This window comes from Podarcis filfolensis, assembly GCF_964270895.1.
Source record: "Podarcis filfolensis genome assembly, chromosome: 4".
In the NCBI taxonomy this organism is placed as follows: domain Eukaryota; kingdom Metazoa; phylum Chordata; class Lepidosauria; order Squamata; family Lacertidae; genus Podarcis; species Podarcis filfolensis.
In genome coordinates this window covers 99,833,956-99,851,317 of record NC_139607.1, presented here as the reverse complement: position 1 = coordinate 99,851,317, position 17,362 = coordinate 99,833,956, and the positions used below count along the sequence as shown (strand labels likewise).

Sequence of the window (17,362 nt, the reverse complement as noted above, 5' to 3'; positions counted from 1 at the left end):
CCACAATGAGGTCACTGTTATTCTTCTCTCCCTTAATTTTGACCCAAATGCTCTCACTTTGGCTTTGAGGTTCTAAATCTTGGATCTCTTGTATCTGAAAAAGTGTGCATCTGAAGAAGTGTGCATGCACACGAAAGCTCGTATCTGAAGAAGTGTGCATGCACACGAAAGCTCATACCAAGAACTAACTTAGTTGGTCTTTAAGGTGCTACTGGAAGGAAATTTTTTTTTTTGTTTTGACTATGGCAGACCAACACGGCTACCTATCTGTAACCGAGATAAAATGTCAGGGACACAACGACACAGGATTCTCCAATGGTATTTATTAACATTACAAAAAAAGACGACAAGAAGAGGTGTTGCTCTTAAGGAAAGATTCTGCCTGCCCGCTTTTCCCGCAGCTTCCCAGCATCAGATGAAGAAGGCAGGGGGATTTTCCTGGGCCTTAAGCCTCGCTGGCCTCCTCCCTGTCCAAACAGAGGCGGGCGAGAAGCACCCAGCCCTGGCATCTCTCTGCACCCAGCGCTGCAACTCGGTGGCTCTGGCAATGCTCCTTTGTCACTCCTCCGTCCACCCGGGTACCAAACACGAGACCCGGTCTTGCCGAGGGAGACAGGCAGAAGTTCTCAGCACCCGCAACCCACCAGGTCAAGGCGAAGGGGTTGGCAAAGGGAGAGAGAGAGCGCAGAGGAAGGCAGACAAGAGTCTCTCTCTCCTGCCAGCTCTCCAGAGTGAGAGCAGGAAGCAGAGATGCTTCTGAATACCAGTCCCTGCAAAGCAAGTGCGCTCTGTGTTCGAATCCTGCTTGCGGTTCCCCCCCGCAAGAGGCATCTGCTTGGTCCCTGCAAGAACAGGATGCGGGACTAGACAAGTCACCGGCCCGATCCGGCAGGATTTCCCTGTGTGATACTGCCAGGAAGCCCTCGGACGGATCCAAAATGGGCACAGTCCTCTCTGCCCCACCATTTCTCAACGAGAACAAAAAAGTGAGTTGGCAAAGCCCTGGAGCAGCTCCAGAAAGGGCTCAAAATCCACGCCGTGGCCAGTGGAGGCGTCTCACGGTTCCTGCGCAATCCGAAAGAAGAAAGATGCCGCGGGCGAGGGGCACCTGTGGGTAAAGCCACCAGGACGGAGGGCAGGAGCGATGCCGGTTCGGTAGTGAATTTGGCACATGTTGACCAGAGATGCAACGTCTCCTGGGGTTTGTCATGGGTTCCCGGGGCTCCTTCTCCAGTCGGCTTATCAATGTCCCAGCCTCCTGAGGACTGTCTCCAGGGCTGGCCTTGAAGAAAGCTCCCTCCTTCCTTTTGGGAGTCCTTGGCTCGGCCTTGCAGGGAGATGGGGAGTCCACAAAGGACAGGCTTTGTCCCTGAACATCCCCCCCCCTCCCTTCCCCGCTGGACCAGCCAAGGGCTCTTCGTTTCCGGACGGCTCCTTCGCCTCCTTGGACTTTGGCCAACCATCCTGCGGGAGGAAAGAGAGATGCTAAAATTACACCCAGGAACATGTCCTCCTGTCCTGTACTCTCTACACACCTGTCCTGTACAAAACTACAAAGAGGAACGAGATCATCACCCCACGCGTACTAAGCATCCCAGGGCGCTCAACCACTGCCACAATGCCCTTTCTTCTATCAGATAACAGCAAACGTTGCTAGATTCATAGCAGGGGCAATCAGAATAAGGGCCACTAACCGACAGCTGATTCAGGACTTTAAATTGTGCTTTTATGTCAAATTTCCTTTTCTGCATATACTGTAATGCTTTACTGTTGCTATGGCCATTGGCTAATGCGAATAAAGTTTTTTCTCTCTCTCTCTCTGGTTAGCCACTGGGGGAAAGAGGATCCTAGGCTAGGTCTGTTCAGGCAATGTCTTCTTAACAATACCCCATCCCCTGGTTGCCATTTGTGCATATGCCAGATTTTTTCTACGTTGATCTGGACAGTGGACTTCAGTTGATGCCCCGAGAAGAGCATTAGTCAATCGCCTTTGTTGTGAAACTGCTCCTGAGGCAGGATGTTGTAGCTTTCAGAAAGTTTGTGGTCAAGAGGACTAAGAGAGACCTCAGTGGTCCTTCCAAAACCAGATCTCTTCTCAGCAGTCCTGTGGACTGCCTGTGGGGGCAATCCGTGGCCCAGGGAGACAATAGTTACCTGCCACGCTCGGTGTCCGGTTTCATACATCCCGAAGGAGCTGGAGAGGAAAGGAGACAAGCTTAGAAAGGAAGAAGTCGCCTTCCTGTCCTCCTGCCTCGCCATCTGGCCCAGGGCGGGGCCTGACAGGCCTCATAAGGACAGCTGCTGCTTCTTGCAGGGTTTCCCCAGCTTGGGTCTCCCACTGTTTTGGGACTACAACTCCCATCATCCCTAGCTAGTGGAAGCAGTGGTCAGGGATGATGGGAACTGTAGTCCAAAAACAGCTGGAGATCCAAGTTGGGGAAACCTTGATTCCTTGCATTTCCACCCCACCTTTCCTCCACGGAGCTCAAGATGGTGTAAGTAGTCCTCCTCCTATTACCTTCACAACAACTACCCTGCAAGGTTGGCTGAGAGTGAGTGGTCAAGTGCGAGATTCGAACCCCGGTCTCTCCCAGGTCCTAGTCTGAGACTCTGACCACTACACCACACTGCCTCTCAAGCCTGTAGGCTTGCTCTACCAAAGAAATAAGCCAGACCCAGCTGTGTGTGTGGTGATCAGGAACAGTAATAATAATAATAATTTATTATTTATACCCCGCCCATCTGGCTGGGTTTCCCCAGCCACTCTGGGCGGCTTCCAACGAAACACTAAAATACAATAGTCTATTAAACATTAAAAGCTTCCCTAAACAGGGCTGACTTCAGATGTCTTCTAACTGTCAGGTAGTTGGTTTTCTCTTTGAAAAAATTGACATCTGGTGAGAGGGCGTTCCACAGGGCGGGCGCCACCACCGAGAAGGCCCTCTGCCTGGTTCTCTGTAACTTGGCTTCTCGCAGGGAGGGAACCGCCAGGAGGCCCTCGGAGCTGGACCTCAGTGTCCGGGCAGAACGATGGGGGTGGAGATGCTCCTTCAGATATACTGGACCGAGACCGTTTAGGGCTTTAAAGGTCAGCACCAACACTTTGAATTGTGCTCGGAAACGTACTGGGAGCCAGTGTAGGTCTTTCAAGACCGGTGTTATGTGGTCTCAGCAGTTGCTCCCAGTCACCAGTCTAGCTGCCGCATCCTGGATTAGTTGCAGTTTCCGGGTCACCTTCAAAGGTAGCCCCACGATGAGCGCATTGCAGTAGTCCAAGCGGGAGATAACCAGAGCATGCACCACTCTGGCGAGACAGTCTGCGGGCAGGGAGGGTCTCATCCTGCGTACCAGATGGAGCCGGTAAACAGCTGCCCTGGACACAGAATTGACGCTGGCTTCTTAGAGCAAAAAAGCAGAGCGCGGACATCTCTGCTGGGGTATTGCCAACAAGGATGCAGAGCTGAGCAGCCTCCCCTCGCCTGCTGCCCTCCCTCCAGGTGCCTAGCGCCGAGCAGAATGCGGGCAACCTGGGCCCATAGGCAGCACCTGTGCGTTGCCCTCACCGTCAGTGGGTCGGCTGCGAAGGCCGCGACGCTGTTCCTCATCTCGCTCTCGTTGCCTCGCAGAGGGATCAGGGAGATGTTCCCCAGCCGGGAATCCTGCTGCATCCTGGACGCCCGAACCTTGGAGGACTCTGGTGGCCAGATGTTCCCGCCGTGCTGGGAAAGCCAGAGAGGGAGGAAGAGGTCACAAGGAGCACAAGAAGGGACAAGGTGGATCAGGCCCAGAGGCTAGTCGCAGGCCAGTTCTCCCCCTCCTGCTATACCCTCATAGAACCCTAGCATTGTAGAGTTGGGAAGGACCCCAGAGGCCATCTAGCCCAACCCCCTGCGACAACCCTGCAAGGTAGGTCAGGCTGAGACCCTCCTCTTACCTGCACAGAGAGGAAGGTGGCAAACCAGCCCCGCAACTCCATCTGCGTGTCACAGCAGAGATACCTGTGGTGGGAAAAGATAATAATAATAATAAATTTCTTTATACCCCGCTCTCCCAGGCCAGAGGCAGGCTCAGGGCGGCTAACATCAATAAAATTTCAGTAAAAACATAATAAGAAAAGAAAAAAACAATTTAAAATACAGGTTAAAATGCAATTTAAAACGCAGCATCATTTTAAAAGTCAAAATCATAAGGGGAGGGAAACATAAGGGTTAGACTGAGTCCAAAACAAAGGCCAAGCGGAACAGCTCTGTCTTGCTTGGTACTCAAACGCTTTGGTTCCCAAACGCCAAAAACCCGGAAGTGAATGTTTTCAAACGTTTTTTGGAAGCCGAACATCCGACGCGGCTGTCGGCTATTGTTTCCGGGGCGCCTGCACCAATCAGAAGCTGTGCCTTGGTTTTTGAACATTTTGAAAGTAAAACGGACTACCGAAATGGATTAAGTTTGGCGCTTTTGTTTTTGCTCTTTATTTTGCGTTTTTGTTTTCGAGGCTTTCTTGGTTAATTTGTTTATGTGACTGTATGGAACCCAGTTCAGCTACTGATTGAGTGAGTGAGTGAGTGAGTGAGTGAGTGTGCGACTGCGGAAATGGATAAAAGCCCCCCATCCAAACATCATCAGTGCAGGTAAGAAAAAAATATTATTATTATTATCATCTACAATACCGTCTCATTTATTTTATAGTACAGTACATTGATTATTGCTTTCATTTTACAGATCAATGGTCTCGTTAGGTAGTAAAATCCAAGTTAAATTGCTGTTTTAGGGGTTGTTTTTAAAAGTCTGGAACGGATTAATCCGTTTTGCATTACTTTCTATGGGAAAGCGTGCCTTGGTTTTGGAACGGACTTCTGGAACGGATTAAGTTTGAGATTCAAGGTAAGGTGAAGGGTAAAGGGATCCCTGACCATTAGGTCCAGTCGTGGACGACTCTGGGATTGCGGCGCTCATCTCGCTTTACTGGCTGAGGGAGCCGGCGTACAGCTTCTGGGTCATGTGGCTAGCATAACTAAGCCGCTTCTGGCAAAACCAGAGCAGCGCACAGAAACACCATTTGCCTTCCCGCCGGAGCGGTACCTATTTATCTACTTGGACTTTGACGTGCTTTCGAACTGTTAGGTAGGCAGGAGCTGGGACCGAGCAACGGGAGCTCACCCCGTCACGGGGATTCGAACCGCCGACCTTCTGATCAGCAAGCCCTAGGCTCTGTGGTTTAACCCACATTATTACTGTTTCTATTTATTTATACCTTGCTTTTCCCCATGTTGGGGACTTGAGGTGGCTCACAGAATAGATAAAACCATAGGGGGGGGGAATCATTACAAAATGAAAAGGAGGGAGGGATGTATCTGGGGCTGCGCCCAGCATCCCTTCTCTTTGAAAAAAGGCTGTCTGCCTACCAAACTTTTTCAAAAGCCCTAAATTATTGCTGCCAATTTTCCTTAAATTTTATTGATTTATCTTTTTTTTGTAAACCACTCTGATCCCCCCCCCTCCCTGCCAGGTGGTATATAAATTTTACGAAATAAATAAAAAGGAATTTCCTTTTATCGCAATGGGATAGGCTGGAAACAAACAAGCAAAAAACCACGGTTGTGAGTATGACCCCCAACCAGCCGCTTACCATTGCTGCTTCTCTAGCTTCTCGTTCTCAAAGAAGACGGTGAACCCCCAGCTGGAAGAGAGGGAGGGAGGAAGAGTCAAAAGGAGAGCAAGCCAGCAAAAGCACCAGCTGCCTCCATCCCACTTTTTGTGCTGCCTCAGAGGAAATGGTTCCTTGGGGTTTCAGTGTTTCCCTAGGTTAAGCAGGTGGGCAGGGAAGGTTACACACATTTACAGAATCACGGAACTGTACAGCTGGAAGGGACCCCCAATAATAATAATAATTATCTGAACAGCATCCCGAAGGTCCCTGGTCCCTAATCCCTGATAACATCTCCCAGAAGGGATGAAAACTCACCCCACAGCTCACCACCAATGCCCACCCTTCAAATCCCGCCATGACGCAACAGAGCACATCTTTGAACATCAGTTCCAGCTCCTCTCCGAAGCATCACACCTCCTCTTTGCAATTAGCCCTAATAAGCAGCAACTGCAGCAAAATCAGGGTCCTTCCTTCAGCTGAGAGCCCTGCGGGTGTTTTTTCCCAGACCCTCAAAAGTTTATCCCAGATGGAGAAACCCTGTGCTCAGCTGGTACCACTTAACAGAGCTGTGCGTCTAGCGAAGCAGGTTTGCCACCTGGCGGCCAAAGGTAGGTTGTGCATGAGCTCAAGAAGAACAGGTAAGCAGAGCCTGCAGGATCAGGCCAGGAGCCCAACCAGCCCGGCCTCCTGTTCTCGCGGTGCAAAACCCGCAGGCAGGATCCAGGCCCCAGAACAGCTCTCCCCTCCTGTGGTTTCCGGTAACTGATGTTGAGAAGCACTGCTGTCTCTGACTGTGGAGGCAGAGTGCGGCCCTTGATAAGCCCTCTCCTCCTTGTTGGCCATCGCTGCCTCCTGTGGCAGAGAGTTCCACAGTCTAACTCTGCGCTGCACGAAGAAGGGCTTTCTTTTCTCGGCTCTGAATCTTCCAAACTGGCAGGAAGACTGGGGTGGGGGCGATTCCATAGGCACAGCCAGGATTTATGTTCAGGGGGAGGGGGACAGAACCAAGCTATCCGCGATGCAATTAGCCAGTTTGTTAAGCATTTTTATGTATTTATTTACTGCCCCTCTGGCTACGGCTATGCCAGAGTCCAGAAACATCTGGAGGGTTATAGACTCAGGGACTCATGCAGAGATGCAGGAGGCACTCCTCTGAATATGGTGATGACGAGAATATTATTATTACTATTATTAATTATTATTATTATATACCCCATGCACCCAACTAGGTTGCTGCAGTCACTCTGGGATGCTTCACGCAGAACACATAAACATAACAAAACATTGCCATGGGCTTCAGGGGGTTGGACTAGACGACCATTGGGGTCCCCTCTAAAATTCTCTGATTCAGTGATCCTGAAGGTTCTGGAAGCGGATCTTTTGGGGGAGAAGGGTCAGGCGTGCTTACAAAAAATCAGCAAGGATAAAGAGGTATCCAGCCAGGATGAGACTGGCATAGATGAAGCGGCACTTGAACTCAGAGCAGACACTCACCAGCTCGGAGGACGGACTTTCTTCTTTATTCCCAGGTAGATCTTCAGGTTCTTCACTGGCCATTCTTTCTCCGGTTTGTGGCTCTGGAGAAGGAGGAGAAGAGTGAGAGAGCAGAAAGGGAACTTACAATTCTATGACTCATCGGCACAAAACTGTAGCGCTGGAAGGGACGCCCAGGGGTCATCTAGTCCAACCCCCTGCAATGCAGAAATCATGGTTAAAGAATTCCCTGTGGAACGCCCTCCCTTCAGATGTGAAGGAAATAAGCAGCTATCCTATCTTTAAAAGCCATCTGAAGGCAGCCCTGTTCAGGGAAGTTTTTAATATTTAATGCTGTACTGTTGTTAACTGTTTAACTGTTTTTAATATTTTAATATTTAACACTGTATTGTTTTTAACACTCAATTGGGAGCCGCCCAGAGTGGCTGGGGAAACTCAGCCAGATGGGCGGGGTATAAATAATAAATTATTATTATTATATAAACATTATTATTATTATTATTATTATTATTATTATTATATAAACAGGGCTGCCTTCAGATGTCTTCTAAAAGTCAGACAGTTGTCTCTCTCCTTGACATCTGATGGGAGGGCGTTCCACAGGGCGGGTGCCACCACCGAGAAGGCCCTCTGCCTGGTTCCCTGTAACTTGGCTTCTCACAGTGAGGGAACCTCCAGAAGGCCCTTGGAGCTGGACCTCAGTGTACGAGCAGAACGATGGGGGTGGAGATGCTCCTTCAGGTCTACTGGACCGAGGCTGTTTAGGGCATTCAAGGTCAGCACCAACACTTTTGTGCTTGGAAACATACTGGGAGCCAATGTAGGTCTTTCAAGACCGGTGCTGACCTGGGCTCCTCCCCCAATTGCAAAATGGGAATCAAGTGTCTGGGAGTCACCATGGCCCCTGCCAGTCACATAATGTGGGCACAGCTCTCAAAACAGGCAGGCGACGGGGCTGGCGCCCAGAGAGGGTTGTCAAGGGGACCTCTGCACGTACCCGGACTTCCTTGTAGAGGCGCAGGCAGTTGCTGTTGAGGATGAAGTATCGGTCGTGAAAGCCGGTGCTGAGCCCCACGCCCAGCACGTTCTTCTCCTCTCGGAACTTCATCATGCCATGCTTGCTGTCGCCCACCTTGCTGGCTGGGGAAGAACAAAGGCATCAGGAAGCTGGGGTGGGGGCGCCAAGGGCTTGAGGACTAGCGCCATGGCAAGGCTTATGGGGGCAACAGAGGAGGGAGGTGGCTTTCTTCAGCTTGCAAACCGACTTGGGTATTTTAAAATAGAAAGACGGTGCACAAATTAAAAATGATGATGATGATGACTAGATTTTTTTTAAAAAAATCACCGTACTTTTCAGTGTATAAGACTTGTTTTTTTAATCTAAAATAACGTTCAAAATCTGGCCTCGTCTTATACACGGGTAGTATCTCCCCCCATTTTCTTAAATCGGAGTTCCCAAAAACAGGGGGAGTCTTATAGACGGAAAAATACGGCATGCCATGATTTTATTTCGTAGACAAATCAGGGACGCTCAGTGACACTTCCTCTATGCCAGGCAGCAGTTTACAAACTTCAATCATATCACTACTTATTTGCCTTTTCCCTAAACTGAAAAGTCCCAAATGCTGAAACCTTTCTTCGCAGGGGAGTCTGTACGGTGGCAGTTCATGCATTGCGACTTGCTATTATTTTCACTGAGGGTACTTTTGTAATTCTTGATTGCAATTGCTATGAGTTTATTTCCGTTCAATTGCTGTTTGCCAATATTTTGAGACTTAATTGCATTGTGTACTAATGCGACCTAGTGGATTACTGAACATTACGTCCTTCGATACAAGTTCTTTATTTTAAAATTATGACATTGTTATATTGGGTCAGATTATTACAAGACGGGTGATCTTTGCTGTCTGTTTTGCTGCTGCAAACCGCATGTGTATAGTACCGTATTTTTCGCTCTATAGGACACACTTTTCCCCCTCCAAAAATGAAGGGGAGTGAATGCAGGCTCTTTGGCTTCAGCGATAGCAATGGGAAGCCTCCGAAGCACAGAGGGAGCGTTCCCTCCACGCTCCGGAGGCTTCGCATTGCTTTCGCTGAAGCCTGGAGAGCGAGAGGGGTCGGTGCTCACCAGCTATCCGCAAGCCTTCGGCGCGCGGCGGGAGTTCCCCCCGCCAAAGCTGTGCGCACCCTTTCCCAGCTGGAGAGGTTGCACGCGGCTAAAGAGGAAGCCTAGACAGCCAACAGGATGGATCCCATTTGCTGTCTTGGCTTCTTTGCTCTTTGGGGCTGGGGGGGAAATAATTTTTTCCCCCTTTATTTCCCCCCCTAAAAACTAGGTGTGCCCTATGGAGCGAAAAATACGGTCATAAGAGAAAAGAGACACAGTGGAACCTCGGTTCTCGAATGTCATCCGTTCCGGAAGACCGTTCAACTTCCGAAACGTTCGAAAACCAAGGTGCAAATTCAATAGAGAAAATTGAAAAATAACTCAGCGGAAGCCGTTCGAAAATGGAAACATTTACTTCCGGGTTTTCAGCGTTTGGGTTCCGAAACTATTTGAGAACCGAGGTAGCACTGTATACAAATTAAAAGTGGAAAATGAAATGAAATAATGGTGTTTTGATATGGGCAGTTTTGTTTTCAGCTCCTCTCCTAATGACCCCTAGCCTGGAATTTGCTGCACCCCGGGGTCCATGTCTTCGGTGTGCTCTCTGTTACAAACCCCGGGGTCTCGCTCCTGGTCGGTGCCCAGGTCTGCCCCTTCCCCCTGGGTGGCAATGGGCTTCCTTTGCCCCTGCCAACCTACCTAGATAGAGCAGCATGTTCTCCATCGAGAGCTGCTTTTTCACCACCAGGTAGCTGTCCTTGCCCAGGCTGTGCAAGATGGGGAGGACCTTCTCACTGTAGTGCAAAGGCCGTTCTGCGTGCGAGAGAAAGAGAAACAGGAGGGTAAATAAGACTTTCCAATGAGAAAATACAGAAAGAGAGAGAGAGGAGTGGCGGAAAAACATATGGATGTACAGGCAAATCTCTGCGGCAGTGTTAGAAACTCAGATGTATAAGCTAGGTGATAATAATAATAATAATAATAATAATAATAATAATAATAATAATAATATTTTATTTATATCCTGCCCTCCCCAGCCGAAGCTGGGCTCAGAGCAGCTAACAACAATAAAAGCATTCTAAAATCAATTCATTCTAAAATCAATTAAAAATCAAATTAATGGCAACCATTGGGCTAGAGTTCTATGAGGATTACAGAAGGAGGGGGTCAGGCTGTGCCTTGGCCAAAGGCCCGGTGGAACAGCTCAGCCTTGCAGGCCCTGCGGAAAGATGTCATGTCCTTAAACCAGGGGTACAGTCACCAAAACGGAATGCCTGGCAACCATTTTTTGGGTCAAGTGGCACAAAAGTAGCATTTTTCAATGGGACTTTTTGGTTCCTGAAATACCTTCTGATTGTGCAGATAAAACAGGATTCTACAGGATGCAGAATTAGTGTGTGAAAACAGTCCAGAGTAGCTGGGGAAGCCAGGGTATAAATTTATTATTATTATTATTATTATTATTATTATTATTACTCAAGGATCCCCAGGCATGCACCTCTACATAGGTGCCATCCTGACACCCAGGCATCTTCACTTGGTTGCAAGCAGTCAACAGCCAGGTACAAATGCGCCTGGGGAATTCCGAACACTGTACTGTGGGTTCGGTTCCAGACCACTGCAAGTTAGCAAATATCGGAATAAAGCGAGCCACAACATTTTTATTTGTTGCTTTCCCAGTGAATATAAAAAGTTAGGTAAAGGGACCCCCACTTGCAAATGACTCTGGGGTTGTGGCAGTCATCTCGCTTTACTGGCCGAGGGAGCCGGAGTACAGCTTCCGGGTCATGTGGCCAGCATGACTAAGCCGCTTCTGGAGAACCAGAGCAGTGCATGGAAATGTCGTTTACCTTCCCACCAGTAAAGGTAAAGGGACCCCTGACCATTAGGTCCAGTCGCAGATGACTCTGGGGTTGCAGTGCTCATCTCGCTTTACTGGCCGAGGGAGCTGGCGTACAGCTTCCGGGTCATGTGGCCAGCAGGACTAAGCCGCTTCTGGCAAACCAGAGCAGTGCACGGAAACGCCATTTACCTTCCCTGCTTGCACTTTGACGTGCTTTCGAACTGATAGGTTGGCAGAAGCAGGGACCGAGCAACAGGAGCTCACCCCGTCGTGGGGATTCGAACCCCCGACCTTCCGATTGGCAAGCCCTAGGCTCTGTGGTTTAATCCACAGCACCACCCGCGTTTACACTATACTGTAGTCGATTAAGCCAGGCTCATTTGGCTGCAGGGACGGAAAACTTCAGTCCATAAGACTAAGTTTTCTTTACTGAAATATAATGTTAAAAGGGGGCGTAGCCTTATACACAGGGGCAATCTCTCCCCATTTTCTTAATCCTGAGCCCCCCAAAATAGTCTTATACAAGGGGGCATGTTATAACACGGAAAAATACGGCAATTGCGTCCGTTTTTGAACATGCCTCAGGAGTCCAGTGGCTTCCAAGGCACGCTTCTCCATTTTCTCTCTCTTTTTTTTTTTAAAGATATTTATTGAAATTTTCAAAAAATAAAGAAAAAACAAAAGAAATAAAAATAAAAAAGACACATATAATTACATTCCTTTCTTTCAATAACATATTTCCTTGACTTCCCCACACCTCCCCTTCTTGTATTCCAATTCAATTTTTAGTTCAGCAAGTTCTTATCCCCAAATTTTACCTTATTATATTTAATTCATTTTAATTAACCAATTTTAACATAAACCTCAGTCTTTATGCATCAGTACTTATTCTTAATATCTTTTTCTAAGGTCGACTCCATTTTCTCAATGGATTTGATGTTTTCTCCCCTTATGGCTTTGATCTATAGGCTACCACTAAAACGGGACTGCATTTTAAGCTGCATTTTAACCTGTATTCTAATTTATATTTTAATCAACTGTTTGTTTGTTTGTTCGGGTTTTTAAAAAAATGTTTTTACTGTATTTATATTCAGTGTTGGCCGGGGAGGGCGGGGTATAAATAAAAAATTGTTGATATTATTATTTATTATTATTATTATTCTGCAGACCATCCATTGAGCCTCGTTGTCGAACGTTTCAGAAGTCGAAGAGTCTTCTGGAGTGGATTACGTTTGACACCCGAGGTGCCACTGTAGAAGTGTGGGAAACCTAAGACAGCGGCAGCCCCCTCCAACATGGCGACAGAAGAAAACCCGGTGCAGAGTTTAGGCAGGGGGCCACCAGAGAGGCACATCTTTCGCAGCACTTCCAAGGGGGGCCCTCCGATTGGGGGGGGTCTGCCCCGAGGAAGAGGATGCTCTGAGCACCAGAAGCCCCCCAGAAGACGCCTACCTGCCTCCTCCCGCTCATTCACTTCAAAGCAGCTCCAGAACTCTTTCTCCTTCATGACGATTTTCCGCCGGTCCAAGATTTCGAAGGTTAGCTCTTCCGCAGTCATGGTGGCCGGGATCTGGAGGCGGAGAGGGGTGTGTGTGTGAATAAAGGACCTTCCAGAGATGATACGATACGATAATCTTTATTGTCATTGTCCCATACAGAACAATGAAATTGAAAAATCTACATCAGACATTCAAAAACCAACAAGCCTGCTATCCCAGCCTGGTTAGCCCCCTAAAAACTCTGATACCCCATTTTTAAATACAATATACTCCCATAGAGACTACCTTACACTGAGTTTAAAACTAAAATCGCATTTGGATAGAAACTGTTTCTCAGGCGGCTAGTCCTGGTCTTTATAACCCTGGACCTTCTTTTCCAGAAGGCAGAAGCTGAAAGAGATCATTTCCGGGGTGCGCACTATCCTGCGCTATCTCTGCAGCTTTCTTATGGCACCTGGAAGCATCGATTTTATCAGTAAAGATTTTATCAATAAAGATTATCGTATCGTATTCATGTTTTTATACTGTATTTTATGCTGCTTTTACAATTAAGTGTTTTAAATTTGTTGTTAGCTGCCCTGAGCCTGGTTTTTGAACAAGGAAGGATAAATAAATTTTGTTGTTGTTGTTGTTGTTGTTGTTGTTGTTGTCTCTTGTTTCCCCATCCTTGCCAACACACAGCCAACATCCCACCACTGTGCTCCCCCCACGGCTTGCCAAGAGAGGCCGGTTTCTCTCCCACGCGGAGAGATCAGCCACCAGTTGGCTGCCTCCTCCCCGCGTGACCGAACCCTTCCCGGGTCTCCTCCCTGACCCTCCCTCCACGCACCTTGATGTGCTGCTCTGCTTCCGTCTTCTTCTCCTCCAGGTACACCGTGCAGATGAAGTCTCCGGCTTGCTGGGTGGAGAAGGAAGCCAGGTCAAAAAGGCAGAAGGTCCCGGGCATTCCAGGCACTGACTACAACTCCCAGCAGCCCTAGAAGCCAGGGGCGATGGGAGCTGGAGTCCAGAACATATATTTAGAAGGACGGAGGATTGCTGCCAAGAATGAAAGCTCCAGGCAAAGGCCTTAAACTGGAAGTTGCATTGAAAACAACCTTAGAAGTTGCATTTAATTTCCTGTCCCCATCTTCATCCAGAAGATCAAGTGTGGTACCAGCACATGCAATTGAGGAGGGTTTTGCCAGGCTGCCTCCAGCTCCCCATCAACACAACTGCCTGGACCCAGGGTCTGGAGGCGGCTGGAGGATGGATGGCAGCTAACAGATTGAGGTTGAATCCTGACAAGACAGAAGTACTCTTTTTGGGGGACAGGGGGCAGGTGGGTATGGAGGATTCCCTGGTCCTGAATGGGGTAACTTTGCCCCTGAAGGACCAGGTGCGCAGCCTGGGAATCATTTTGGACTCACTGCTGTCCATGGAGGCGCAGGTCAATTCTGTGTCCAGGGCAGCTGTCTACCAGCTCCATCCGGTACGCAGGATGAGACCCTCCCTGCCCGCAGACCGTCTGGCCAGAGTAGTGCATGCTCTGGTTATCTCCCGCTTGGACTCCTGCCATGCGCTGTACATGGGGCTACCTTTGAAGGTGACCTGGAAACTACAACTAATCCAGAATGCAGCAGCTAGACTTGTGACTGGGAGTGGCCACCAAGACCATATAACACCGGTCTTGAAAGACCTACACTGGCTCCCAGTATGTTTCCAAGCACAATTCAAAGTGTTGGTGCTGACCTTGAAAGCCCTAAACGGCCTCGGCCCAGTATACCTGAAGGAGCGTCCACCCCCATCGTTCTGCCCGGACACTGAGGTCCAGCTCCGAGGGCCTTCAGGTGGTTCCCTCGCTGCAAGAACCCAAGTTACAGGGAACCGGGCAGAGGGCCTTCTCGGTAGTGGCGCCCGCCGTGTGGAATGCCCTCCCATCAGATGTCAAAGAGATAAACAACTACCTGACTTTCAGAGGACATCTGAAGGCAGCCCTGTTTAGGGAAGCTTTTAATATTTGATGAATTATTGTATTTTAATATTTTGTTGGAAGCAGCCCAGAGTGGCTGTGGAAAATCAGCCAGATGGGCGGGGTATAAATTATAAAATGATTATTATCAAGATTGGTGCAGAGAAGGAGAAAAGGAGGGCAGCCTTGTTTTTCTGCCTCTGCTTGCCTGCCTGGCCAGCTGGCCAGCCCAACCCTAGCCCTGCCTCATCTCACCTGCGTCGCACTAGAGGAACCGGCCTCACGCATCTTCATGATGGCGGTGATCTCCTCCTGCTGCTTCCTCATCTCCGCCTCGTCCACCTGCCGAGCATTTGAGAAAGAGAGAGAGGATTAAAGAGGAGAAACCAAGCAGTGGGGCCAAGGCTTCGCTTCTGCCAGGAAGGAAAGTCAGTGGCAAAATGTTCCAACGGGGATCCAGAAAAACGGCAGTGGCCATTTCAGGTGAAACTTCTGCTCTGCTGCAGCAAAACATGTTAGGATATAGTTCCGTTCCACCTTAAAAGGGAACAGGCATGACTGTTGGGTGTGACATGCCTGTTTACTTCCAGCACAGGCTCGCTGGGAACTTCCGTTTGTATAAAGCTTTTGCATTGCTGCTGTTTTGCTGGAGACGAAGGGAAGCAGACATGTTTTCCTTTGTTCCTGAACTGTATATTATGCTTGCACATTTCTCTGTCCGCCTCTTCTGCTGTGTGAAGATTTACACACTCTGCTGATAGAGCGTGCATGGGTCTCTAAAAGTATCTGAAGCTCGTGTCACTGATGCTGTTTCCAAGGGAGACCAGTGATCGTCCGGCTGCCAGCCAGTGGCTGGAGCCAGCTGGGGGCCTGCCTGATGCCCCCATCTCCCCGGCAGTATCCCAACAAAACATGTCTCTCCCACATCGGACTCTCCAACCGCTTGGCTTTGCCCCCGATGGCACACTTTTCTGTTGTCTCTTGAGGCAGAAGCAGAGGCGGGAAGCACTTGAGAGCTCAGCTGGTACCTTCCAGAGTGCTGGGCAAGAAACCTCTTTGCATTTAAGGAGAGGCACTCAACGCACTCAGGACCAGAGCAGGAATGGGAACTGGGTGACCTGCCTTGGCCCTGGGGCTAGAGAAGGGGAACATGTCCTAAGAATGTAAGGGGAACCCCCTGAAGTTGACCAAAGGCCCCCTAAGCCAGTGACCCCCTGTGAGATTTATTCAAACTATGTGTTCCATTCATTCAAACTATGTGTTCCATTCATTCAAACTATGGGTTCCATTCATTCAAACTATGGGTTCCATTCATTCAAACTACCATATTTTTCGCTCCATAAGACACACTTTTTTCCTCCTAAAAAGTAAGGGGAAATGTCTGTGCGTTTCATGGAATGAATTCTTGGTCCCTGGAGCCAAATTGCCCAGGGGCGAAAAGCAGATCATGCTCTTTTTTTTAGAAAGAGGGAAGGGGTTATTGAAACAAAGCCCCTGAGCAGCTGATCGGCAAGCGATCAGGAAGGAGATAAGGGACGCTAGCAATAAAGGAGGCTGCTTGGGAGGGGGGAGGTAAAAGCACATGGATCCTCAGGATTTTTGCATTGGGTCACCCCAAATTCACCATCAGATCGCATAGCATGTCCATGGCTATAGCCTGCACCAAAAAAATCACGCATCCACTGTTTCGTGGGGCCGCAATGGTGCAAAAACCTGGTTACAAAGCACGGATCCACATGGATTCTCAGGATTTTTGCATTGGGCTACCCCAAACTCACCGTCAAATCGCATATCATGTCTGTGGCCACAGCACGAACCACAAAAATCATACATCCACTGTTTCGTTCAGAATATTTTTTTCCTTGTTTTCCTCCTCTAAAAACTAGGTGTGTCTTATGGTCAGGTGCGTCTTATGGAGCAAAAATATGGTATGTGTTCCTTTGAGAAACTATGTGATTCATTCAAACTACAGTGGTACCTCTGGTTACGGATTTAATTCGTTTCAGGGTGCCGTGTGCACCCCGAAAAATCCGTAACTAGAGGTGCCACTTCTGCACATGCGCGAGGGGCGAAACCTGGAAGTATACACTTCCGGGTTTGCCGAGGCCGTAACCTAAAGATTCCATAACCTGGAGTTTACGCAACACAAGGTACCAACTATGGATGCTTTAGCCAAGATTCCTGCCTTGCGGGGGGTTGGTCTAGAGGACCTTTGAGGTCCCTTCCAACTCTACGATTCTATGATTCTACAACTATGCGCTGTGTGAGGAAGGACTTTCTTTTACCGGTCCTGAGTCTTCCAGGATTCCCTGTCGGGTGCTCTTCCTCCAAGCAAGATATTGCCCACCCTGGGGAGACCTCTGTGCCTCCTCCCGCCCCAGTCCTGCTGAGTGACAGGCAGGGGGGTATGTCCCGTTGGAATATTCCATTCCACCTTAAGAACAGACATGTGGACTTGATGTATGTCACATGTCTGTTTACATTCCAGCACAGTTTGCTGGGAACTTCCATTTTGTGTATTGCTTTTGCTTTTAGCTGTTTTTGCTTTGGACACAAAAGAGATCAGACATGTTTCCTTTTGTCCCGATGTATGCTGAAGAAACTGCTTGTAAATATGCTCACACAGCTTCTCCTGCCGCTTCTGTGGCGTAGCGTTTATTCTGATGAGTAGCGTGCCCCAGCTTCTGAAGCTAGGGTTGCTGATGCTGCATCAAGGGCTGGAGATTGCCTGGCACACCGGCAGGTGGGCTGGAGCCAACTGGGGGCCTGCCAATTGCCCCCGTTTCCTTGGTTGCATGCCAACATGTCCCACTGGCAGCCCCAC

The 17,362-nt window shown here is 48.9% G+C and overlaps 1 protein-coding gene across 25 annotated transcripts in view; it reads right to left on the bottom strand.

Moving 5' to 3' along the window:
• Window positions 1–308: 308 nt before the first annotated feature.
• ARAP1 (ArfGAP with RhoGAP domain, ankyrin repeat and PH domain 1) overlaps window positions 309–17,362 on the bottom strand; it is a 135,769-nt gene continuing 118,715 nt past the window's right edge. For 21 of the 25 annotated variants that reach the window (XM_083609556.1, XM_083609553.1, XM_083609541.1 and 18 more), the window contains 11 exons: window positions 14,794–14,880; window positions 13,417–13,485; window positions 12,541–12,658; window positions 9,945–10,058; window positions 8,136–8,278; window positions 7,139–7,221; window positions 5,624–5,674; window positions 3,935–3,998; window positions 3,564–3,719; window positions 2,155–2,194; window positions 309–1,464 (listed from right to left, as the gene is read on the bottom strand). In XM_083609556.1, the coding sequence (XP_083465682.1) occupies window positions 2,177–2,194; window positions 3,564–3,719; window positions 3,935–3,998; window positions 5,624–5,674; window positions 7,139–7,221; window positions 8,136–8,278; window positions 9,945–10,058; window positions 12,541–12,658; window positions 13,417–13,485; window positions 14,794–14,880 (903 nt within the window). In that variant the 3' untranslated portion in view covers window positions 309–1,464; window positions 2,155–2,176. The remainder of the gene's footprint in view (window positions 1,465–2,154; window positions 2,195–3,563; window positions 3,720–3,934; window positions 3,999–5,623; window positions 5,675–7,138; window positions 7,222–8,135; window positions 8,279–9,944; window positions 10,059–12,540; window positions 12,659–13,416; window positions 13,486–14,793; window positions 14,881–17,362) is intronic. The other 4 variants (XR_014547101.1, XR_014547102.1, XR_014547103.1 and 1 more) reach the window with 1 other exon arrangement.